This window comes from Ipomoea triloba, chromosome 5 (assembly GCF_003576645.1).
Source record: "Ipomoea triloba cultivar NCNSP0323 chromosome 5, ASM357664v1".
Taxonomy (NCBI): Eukaryota; Viridiplantae; Streptophyta; class Magnoliopsida; order Solanales; family Convolvulaceae; genus Ipomoea; species Ipomoea triloba.
This window is the reverse complement of record NC_044920.1, coordinates 17,232,025-17,242,872: the sequence shown is the minus strand read 5'-3', so window position 1 is coordinate 17,242,872 and position 10,848 is coordinate 17,232,025. Positions and strand designations below refer to the sequence as shown.

The window sequence follows — 10,848 nt, the reverse complement described above, 5'->3', positions numbered from 1 at the left end:
CACCAACCAAACACACCTTAGGTGCCAGCTAGGTTGGGTATCCTTTGCACCCCCTGGGCGTGAGAGAGAACCTCTATGCTATACAATTCAATAAGTCTTAGAAAGGCTCTTGTATAAATAGTGGTGCAAATACACTTCCCAAACCAATGTGGGACAAAAGCTACTTTAAAGCTTTTTTCCTCCATTTTTCAACTCAAATGGGTTAACTTTGAGAACCAATTTGTCATTCACCTATTATCCGTTTTGAGCGTACAATATATCAATCTCTTCGTCTAACTACAAAGAACCCGGATCCACTTTGACCCGACCCAAATCGGAAGTGGATCCCACATATATTTGTACCACAAAATAGCCACTTAAAATGCTATTTTGTGCTATTTTCCAACAAAGTATGCAGTCTGTGTATCATTTGATCCCCTTTCATGGGCTTTAGATATTTAGACAGCAGATAGAGGTTTATAGTCAACATGTATTTGATAGCCCCTAGAGATACGCCATGGTGGTGATATAGTAAAATGGAGTGCACACTAAGAATAGAAGCGCAAATTGGGAAATGTTCGATTTGAACCCGCGTATTAGGTATAAGGGGGAATAATGATATGCAGCAAGCTGGAGTTAAAGTATAATAGCAGTATGCAATACTGCCTTTTCCTAATAAGTAACTGGCAAACTGAACTTTCGAAACAATGGTCTAGAAATCAATTTAACCCTTTTAATCATGAATTCAGCTAAACCATTTTGGGTATAGATATAAGTTATCTTATGTCCCGCCTTAATGCCCAATGCCATATAGTAATTGTCGAAAGTTGACAAAGTGAATTCACAAGCATTATCCATTCTCACATGTTTGATAAGATAATTGGGGGATTGCGCATTTAATTCAATAATCTTCCAAATAAATTTGGTGAATGCCTTGTTCCTAGTGGACAACAGGCTCACGCATGTGCACCAAGTAAAAGCATTTATAAGGACCATAATATACTAGAATGGTCCAGAAGATGGCTAAATGGATCCACGAATATCATATTTTAAATATTATTACTTTTAAGATTTTTTGCATAATGATTTTCTAACAATATTTTAAAAATATAACAGATTTGGTGTTGAGTGAGGACTCTAAGAAAAATTTTGCTTTTATTGAATTGGAGAAATTGTTACAAGTGTATAATAAGTCTTTGAAAGACTTTCCACCAATGCGATTACCCAAATTTGATGATATATCATTACTTGGTAATAGATTGTTGCTTGAGGAGCTATCATATGATCGTAAAGCTCTATATGAAGAGAGAGAAATCCTTACCATGAAGTTAACAGATGAACAAAGGGTGATATATGACACAATAATGGACGATGTTATTTCAAATAGTGGTGAATTATTCTTCGTTTATGGTTATGGTGGGATGAGGAAAACATTTCTTTGGAGGGCATTATCATCAACACTGCGTTGTAAAGGTGATATTGTGATCAATGTTGCTTCAAGTGGTCTAACTTTATTGCTTTTACTGGGTGGTCATACAACACATTCTAGGTTTGTAATACCCATATTGGTAAATGAGGATTCAACATGTAACATCAAGCAGGGTAGTCACCTTGCTGAATTGGTTATCAAGACAAAGTTAATTATATGGGATGATGCACAAAAATTGTTTCGAAGTGCTTGATAGAACAATGAGAGATTTGCTTAGGTTTACCAACCCTTTATGTGGTGAGAAAATATTTGGTGGGAAGACAGTTGTCTTTGGTGGTGACTTTAGGCAGATATTACCTGTTATTCCCAAAGGCACAAGGTAAGATATTGTTTCCGCCACTATCAATTCCTCATATCTTTGGAATAGTTGTAGAGTGTTGAGGTTGGCAAAGAATCTTCGATTAAATATAATGGAACCTAGTGTAGATCTAAATGAAGTTGAGGAGTTTGCTAATTGGATTGTTTCTATCGGTGATGGAACAATTGGCCGCCCATCCAAATGATGGTCATGCATATGTTGGTATCCCTAAAGAATTGTTACTACCAATGTAACGGTGATCCAATTACTACAATTGTTGATAGCACATTTCCAAATTTTAAGAATGGGAAATGTGATCAAAGTTATCTGCAAAGTTGCACGATACTAGCGCCAACCCTTGATGTTGTTAACTCTATAAATGAATATATGAGTGACTTGCATGTTTCTGAGACATACTTTAGTTGTTACACTATATATAAATCATATACAAATAATGGTATACTTGCAGACGTGCACACTCCTGAGTTTCTTAATGGGTTGCAAGCATCGGGTGTTCCAAATTATGTATTAACATTGAAAGTTGGATCCCCTATAATGTTGTTCCGTAATATAGATCACTCAATAGGCTTATGCAATGGTACGAGATTGGTCATTACAAGATTGTCCGAGCATGTTGTTGATGCCAAAATAATGGCTGGTGATAACGCGAAGAGTAGGGTATTGATTCCTAGAATGACTGACTCATGATGCTCTCATATGAAAATGACTAATTATATGTTGTTGCGTCTAGAGTTATAATTTTAAGGGACTAAAATTTTTAATTTCTAATGGTCTTGATAAGAATTATACTTCAACCACTAATGTGGTTTACCGGGAAGTTTTTAATAATTTGTAAATTCTTTTTGTTTTTAAACGAAAATATTTAAAGTCTTATTTATTATTTTTCTATATGTGTGTGTGTGGTGCGCGTGTGTGCGTCTGTGTGTGTGTGTATGTATGTATGTATGTATATGTATGTGTATGTATATGTATATATATATGTACCCTAATTACAAGAATTATTTTATCCATGTTTTAAGTTCCACTATTTTAAAGTAGATTAAAATTTAAAGGCTAAAATGTCATATCACACTATGAACCATTCTCGATTATTCATACCGCACCATAGTCTTCAATAAGTGATTATTCGAGCCATAAACCAATTTTTTTTTCTGCCTAGCCTTTTTTTGTAGGTTTTTCGGTATAGCTTATGACATGTTGTCGGTTTCAAACTGATTTGGGCTTATTTGTTAATGATGTGGCTTTGATTAAATGAAATGGAGTCCATGTAAGATTTTAAAAAAAATAACTAAGAGTCCGAATCGAATTGCCCTAGTTCATTCTAATGTCTAAATCAAAGCCTTAATCTTAATCCTCCGGCAAAATCGCGCAAAGTTCCTGTATGAATCGACGAAACAATAAACCTCCGATGAAATCGACGAATGCAGTCCTTAATCCTCCGAATCGGCGACTGCACCCAAGGCTACTGCTTCACTTCGACTGCACACTCCGACGAAATCGAATCCATAGCATTGTCGTCGACTAAGGTGGACTAAGGTACTGCAAATACTAAATTTCAGTTCATATGTTGTAAAATGTGAATACATACTCCTTATATCCATATGTTGTGAACTATGAAGTGTGAATACAGATCCCAATAAAAAATAAATAAATAGAGTTGATGTAGTGTGATCCTACTGTGAATAATATATGCATATGATGTTGATGTTCTGTTGTGTGGTCCTGCTTTGAATATTTATTTTATGTTTTTGATATAGTGGGGTCTGTTGCCTTTATCTTTTTTGAATATGTGTGTATAAATATGGTCCTGAATACAACGTTTTGCATGCTGAATTTTGTCACTTTGTTGTGTATAAAGCCATAAATTGTGGTCTGTGGTCCTTGCTTTTATGTTTATAATTGTGGTCCTGCATAGTGGTTGGTAAGTTTATTGAATATGTTTGGTTTTTATTCTCAGGATGAATGGCTCTGTAGAATTAATAATTCACCATGGTGGTAACTTTGTAAAAAAAACCTAGGCTACAATTAGATATTCCTGAACAAGATGCCCAAGATTCTGAATATTATGATTCAGAAGATCCACTGACAGTCCAAGAAGATTTACAGAATGATGAAGGGAGTGAAGTTCAGTCTAAGTACAATGATAAGTACAACAAGCAGAATTTGCCAATTCTTCTGCTATTAGAGGAAGAGGAAGACCACCTACTACTACAAGGGGGAGAGGTAGAGGGAGAGGAAGTGGAAGAGGGACATGCTTGTCGCGAGAAAGCTTAGTTAGAGTTTTAGGTAAATTGATTGAACATAATTATTCCTTTAGATAGTTGTATGTAATGCTAGATTAATTGACAATTATGCCTTTATTTATGTAGCTTGTAGAGAGTGAAGTTCAATGGAACCATGAAAGCAGATGAAGATTGATGAAGACAGTGATGCTTTTTGTGTTTTTGTAGATTACTAGCTAGTCTTTTATGGATATATGATTTTGTGGATGAACAAATGAATCTGAGGCTGTTTTGGTGTTGTTTTGATACTTTAATGGTCTTTCTTTTTTCTTTTTTCTTTTTTTTTTGAAAAATATACTTTGGTGTTGTTTTGATGCTTTAATGGTTTATGATTACAATGTGTTGTTTATGGTTTATGTCATTCAGTTTTTGCTTACAATGTGATGGTTTATTGTTACTGGTTTATGGTTTATTGGTTTATGGTTGGCAGGTTACTGGTGTATGGTTTATTGGTTTATGGTTACAGTGATTTAAATGATGCACAACATTATTTTACAGAGCATGTATTTTTCATTCATTATATTGGCAACAATGATTAAAATGAGGCACAACATTAACATTTTTCATTCATTATTATCTCAAACCAAAAATTTTACTACAAGTACTACAATTACAATAATGAGAACAAAATACTTTTTTCTTAGTACTTTATTTTATTTTTTCATTCCACTATACTCGGTTACAATTAGGTCTCGCACACCTCCTATTTCACGACTCAAAAAAATTAGCATCGCGTTTATGTCTTCGTGCTCACATTCTCCCTTCTAGAACTTTGATCCTTCCATTTAAAAAAAAAAAAAAACTACAACTGTTTTCATCCTGTACATATAAAATTCAAATAGCATAAACCAATCTGTCCAAAAAATAAATAAAAACTTAAAAAATTTCTATAAACAAATCTGTCAATCTGCCCAGAAACTTAACAAATTTGCATAAACTAGAAAAGAAATTCCTATTAAACAAATTTGCAGAAAATTCCAATTTGCCGAAAAAAATTAATAAACAAATTTGCACAAACTTAAGAAATAAAAATAAGAAAAACTACATAAGGATGAAGAAAATTAAGAGGAAATTACAGAAGAAATGGAAAAAATGAATAGAATTGAAATATATATTCGCTCAATGCCTACCTTCCATATTTGACACCCGAAGAATATTTTGTCCGAGTCTCTATTTGTGCAAATCAGAGCTTTCAAACCACAATTGCAACATATACTAGGCTCGTACTCCATATTTGCTCCCACTCATGAATACGAAGAAGATGACATCTTCAACAATGTCTTCTGTGTTGATGTTGATGAACCCGTATGAGAGAGGAGAAGAAATCAAATTCAGAGCCAAATATTTAGGGTTTTGGTTGTTCAGAAGCCTAATTTGGAAAAAATAACGCCATCTACGTATTTATAAGCTAAAGACCTGGTCTGAGTAGACAAATAAGTCACATCAACTTTCAAACCGGTGACATGTCATACATTTTACTGGAAAACCTATAAAAAATGTTATGCACAAAAGAAGTAATTTATGACTCGAATAATCACTTATTGAAGACCATGGCGCAGGATAAATAATCGGGAATGATTCATGGTTCAAGATGACACTTTAGCCAAATTTAAAATATTTTCATAATTATTTAACCTCAATATCTACACTTATAATAAGAGCCAATAATGTTAGACCCTAACTGTAACTAAAAAAATGTTGGTGTAATAGTCTGCTATAACATATTGTACTTTGTGTTCTTCTTATTGTGCAACCTCCAATTAAATTCCTAATATATCCTAATCATTTATAATTTTACCAAATTCTTTCCATTAAATATAACGGAAGTTTAACATTAAATTTTTTAGGCAATTTGTTTCTTTATTGCAGTTTTCAAACAAATTGGCAATATTCTATAATACAATCCTGTATAGATTCCTAACTTAAAATTAGAATATTGAAGTCTTAATAGTATTCTATAATACAATCATGGTTGCAATAGGCGCTAGGCGATAGTCGGGCGGTAGACTAGCGCGCGGCGCCTAGGCGGTACCTAGGCGGTTCTAGGCGGCGACCTATAAAAACAAAAAATTAATTCATGTGTGTGGGTGTATGTCATATATTATATTATATATTACATATATATATCTCTTCCTTCTCTTACTTGTATAAATAAATAAATTTAAATACATATAAATATAATAATAAAATTAACAATGACGACTCGCTCGAGTTAACTCGGCTAACTCTGTCGAGTTGGGCGAGTTAACTCGGCCAAATTCGGCCTAGTCGGCCGAGTTAGGCGCTAGGCGGCCTCCTAGGCGGCCGGCCACCTAGGTGGACGCCTAGGGATCAATTCGCCACGGTCTAGGAGCGCCTAGCGCCTAGGCGGGTGCCTAGGCAGCCTAGGCGGGGATTTTTGCAACAGTGAATACAATTTTATATAGATTCCTAACTAAACCATTATTCTACCCAAAACAACAGTATATAAACCCTTCCTCTTCTCACTGGTATTCACCAAAAACTAAACCAAACATATTCTGCAAAACACCATTTACTTGACATTCTATAGGTATGATTGTCACAATATTATCATGCTAATTTTATTATTTGTATTTGTACTCATAATGATTTCAGTTTAAAAAAAAAAAAAGAAAAGGCAATGATGGTATACTCATTAATTAGTATAACTTCAATATCGTTATATAAATATATCTATTGTATAATCTGTTCATTTATATTCGTATCCTTGTATGTAATGTTGTGGTTCTCATTATATTCATCTATAATCTACACATTTTAGTTACTCCTAACTCCCTAATCTATGGTTTTTGAATTTATGTTGTGGTTCTCATTATATTGTTAGTATTTCATAACATCCTTTATAAACATATTTCCCATGGCACAAGGATATTAGTCATGACAAATGCAATAAAGTTAATTGATATTGACACACAAACTATGGGCTGGAGTTGTACAGTTCATGTCATTAAGAAAAACGAACCAAAAAACGCTATTGAAACGCCTGAGAAAAATTATATGCTCATCGTACTTGAGGATGCACATGGTTGGCCCAAATCTAGATGCTCTCATTCACCACCAACATCATTGTAAATGCTATATCTAAATGCAATGAACTCAGATTCAATCTATAGTGTTTGATAATGATATTGGAATGTATGATATCACTTTACAAACTAACAAATGATACATCATCTCAAATGTTATTGTCAAACATGTCTGAACGAACTATAAAGTACTTGATCACAAATAGAACTACACATGAATTTTAAATGGTCGGTCAAACCTGTCTGAACGAACTATAAAGTACTTGAACACAAATAGAACTACACATGAATTTTAAATGGTCGGAACGGTGTTCAAACAAGTGGCAATGATGACACGTCATTTACTCCCATGTAAGTGGTTTATTTGTTTCTACTTACTTTAATTGCAATTTAGCTATTTACAATTTCGTTATGTTTTATTAAAATATATAAGCATCGAGACTATTTCTATTTCTTTTATTATCAATTAAGGAACACTAATTTAAAAATATGCATTAGGCATTGATTTAATCGCGCAACGTGTGATAACTAGTATATTTAATAAAACTTAAAAGTATACGATATCATGTGTATAATTGATTTTTATATATTCATTTGCCTATTTTATTAATATATTCATTCGCCTGTTTTATTAATATAACATTTTACATTGAAATATTAATAATAATAATAATAATAATAATAATAACAATAATAATAATAATAATAATAATAATTAGTACTCAATAATAATAATAATAATAATAATAACAACGATGGTGGAAGACAAATTTGTCAAATATACACTTTTTTTCCTTTTCCATGAGCTGTGGAATTGCATTGGAATTCCAATTCCAAGGGAAGCAGAGATTCAAACCTGAGTATTTACTAGATAATTAAACTCATACTCAACCTTCAAACCACTAAGCTAGATTCAGGAGCACAATATTTGTCATATATATATATAGTTATAACTTATAAGAGATAGAAAATCTAATCTAATATTTCTTAATCTACTAGTGATGAAGATGCAGCGAGGCCTAATTCCTGGCGCAAGATTAAACTCGCATCCTCAACACCAACGCCGAGACGCAGAGACCTAGTGGGCGGCAATTTGACACCGCTTTCAGACAAGCCCTCGGCGGCGCTGCTGCTCGACAGCCTGAGGTTTGGACCCACTTTGCACTTCCCCAGACACTTGCACCCACAAACGCTAACCCCGCCGCCTTCCATTTCAACCACCCTCTCAAGTTCCTCCAGTATAGCTTCAGCGCCTAATTTCTTGCACTTCCCACCCATACACACCTCAATTTTCTTCGTCGTAGTTTCATCCTCCTTCGTAATTCCCCCAACTCCTGCGGATTGCCCCAGAGAGATGATGGAATCTGGAATAGCCGGCTGCGACTCTGGAACAACGATCACTGGCTCAACATCGATCGCATCTACCTGTGTTGTCAATATGGTAGAAAGCATCAATGGAGCCTTTTCTGCGACGGGCTTGGGCTTGGGCTTGGGCTTGGGCTTCATTTTGTTCATATTCGCAACACCCTCGCACTCGCTATCGCTCGATTCGGATGAAGAGCTTGACGAATCTTCGCACTCATTTGCCCTTAGTTTTTGGAGTTGAGCCAGCAATGTTTCTGCAGCCTCCTGCAATAAATCAGAATTTTGAGATTATAAAACAATCATATAAGATTCATCATTCATCAAACATTTAAACCATAGCCAATTAGCCATGCAACATCAAACATTTAAACCATAGCCAATTAGCCATGCAATTAATCCGCGTCAAGATGACTAAAGATACAAAAGATCGTTCATATCCTAACATTCTTGATTTGAGGGTCACCTATAGAGATCACAAGGCTAGATCTATGTAATACATTAAGGCGATATTATGTAAAATGGTTAAAGGTACAATTGGTAATACAAGGTCTCGAGTTTAAATCTAACTTTATTAATTTGTGAGTAAAAACAATCTAAACTAATTTCCTTCATTATAATTGTAACTAGAATTACAATGGCCCTGTTTGGTAAAAGGCTGTTGGCTGATTAGGTTGTCTGTTTGGATTAGAATGTATAATTTGTTGATAATATTAGCTGATTGTAATAAGCTGTTTGGTATAATTTCTTTGCTAAAAAAAGCTAATTGAAATCATTAATTGAGAGGGTAAGTTATTAGTAACCTAAATGTTTACTTCCTTATGGTCGGACTAGAGTTACGAGGCGACGTATACCCAAAAGGTGTATGAATAAGAGGCAATAGAGTTTAATTAGAATTACCGAAATCTTCTTTTCTTGATCTTGATCAATCAGATCACACGGGTTAGAGCAATCCATCCCGAAACCAATCTGGGTCAACGTAGACAGGTCCTTTGACAAATTCTTGAGCAATTTCGACCTCTTCTTGAGCATTTTCTTCCTCTTTTTGTCCTTGACCTTATCATCGCGCCGCATAGTCTCCGATTCGACCTCGCACCTGATTCTCCGGCGGGAGGTGGAATAGTACCCCAAGTGGCCCTCGTCTGTAAACCCAGAAACCAGCCACTTGCGCCCCACAGAGAAGGGAATCTTCGCGTGATGAGACGATCGGGAACCGATTCCCGAGCTGACGGCGTAAGGGACTCGCCGGAAAACACCCGCGGTGGCGTAAGCATCCATAGCTTAAACGTCGATAATTCTATCTCTGGAATCGCAGATTGCAGTAAACGCCGCGGATTTCCGATTCAGTGAATATTTATTGATTGATTTCTGCAATCCTATTCGCGATGGGAAAAGGCGTAGAAGAAGCAAATTCTATTCGTGATGGGAGAAGGCGTAGAAGCCTGGAAGGGGGGCATTGGAAGCGTTTGGGATGCCACGCGGGAGTTTATTGTTGGGTAATGCTTACGTGGCGTCGACGTGTGCCCTACGCCTGCAGACTCGTGAGTGGAATTCTTTATCCACGCGGAATCCTCATTCCGACACGCGCATCGTGATGATCTGACCCGTTAGATTTGCTGTGAGAGAGTCCGAGAAGGTCGATTAATGCCAGAAGCTTGACACGTAGATCCACGTATACCAATTTATGGTGAATCGGTGGCCGTAGAATTGCCAAAAGTAAGCCTTAACCTAGCAGAATTGAGTTCCACTTTCACATTATTAAATTTAAAAACTTTCTACTATTTTTTTTAAGTCTCTACAAATTACTTACTTTTAAAAAATGGGTCTCACTTTCATTTTATATTATACATAATAATAAAATAATACAAAAGAAATTTACAAAATTAAAAATAAAAAAAGGTTTTATGGCCGCTTTCGCTGCCTGTTAAAGTACACAATGGCAGTCTTTTATGTACATAGCAAGCTTGCTACTAGCTTGCGAAACACATAGGATAATAAAAAAACAAAAATAAAAAAAAATCTATGTGGCATGCCAAATCATCTTGTAAATGGGTACAATTGTTGGTTTGAGGACAACCGAAGTACTCTAATGTTTTGCTTGCAAATGATGCATTTGAAAACCATGAAAATTATTTCTAGAAAATGTTTTCTGAAAATTGAGTTATTTTTTAAAATATATTTTCATTTTTAGTGTTTGATTACATTTTAGAAAATTGTTTTAGTGTGATTGGTTCATTTTCTAAAAATGAGCAAAATTGTATAATTAAACGTTTTAATGGTTTTGTTTAGAATATAATAACAACAACAACAACAATAATAATAATAATAATAATGGTGGTAATGGTGGCAGTGGTGGTGTAGTGGCGGTGG

At 34.9% G+C, this 10,848-nt stretch overlaps 2 protein-coding genes across 2 annotated transcripts; one reads left to right on the top strand and one right to left on the bottom strand.

Moving 5' to 3' along the window:
• Positions 1–1,193: 1,193 nt before the first annotated feature.
• Positions 1,194–1,661, top strand: LOC116020328. Its single transcript, XM_031260808.1, has one exon. The coding sequence runs from the start codon at positions 1,194–1,196 to the stop codon at positions 1,659–1,661; it is 468 nt and encodes a 155-aa protein (XP_031116668.1).
• A 6,170-nt stretch (positions 1,662–7,831) lies between these two features.
• LOC116020855 (diacylglycerol O-acyltransferase 3) lies at positions 7,832–9,930 on the bottom strand. The gene is made up of 2 exons (XM_031261410.1): positions 9,379–9,930; positions 7,832–8,745 (listed from the first exon to the last, which is right to left on the bottom strand). Exons 1-2 carry the CDS (start codon positions 9,754–9,756, stop codon positions 8,104–8,106), a joined length of 1,020 nt encoding a protein of 339 aa, XP_031117270.1. The 5' UTR covers positions 9,757–9,930; the 3' UTR covers positions 7,832–8,103.
• Between the last annotated feature and the right edge of the window lie 918 nt (positions 9,931–10,848).

Excerpts from the sequence above, each read along its gene's own strand:
- LOC116020328 (XM_031260808.1), top strand. The coding sequence starts at position 1,194 with ATGCGATTACCCAAATTTGATGATATATCATTACTTGGTAATAGATTG.
- LOC116020855 (XM_031261410.1), bottom strand. The coding sequence starts at position 9,756 with ATGGATGCTTACGCCACCGCGGGTGTTTTCCGGCGAGTCCCTTACGCC. Across the intron at positions 8,746-9,378 it reads ATCAAGAAAAGAAGATTTCG|GAGGCTGCAGAAACATTGCT; the intron begins GTAATTCTAATT and ends GATTTATTGCAG.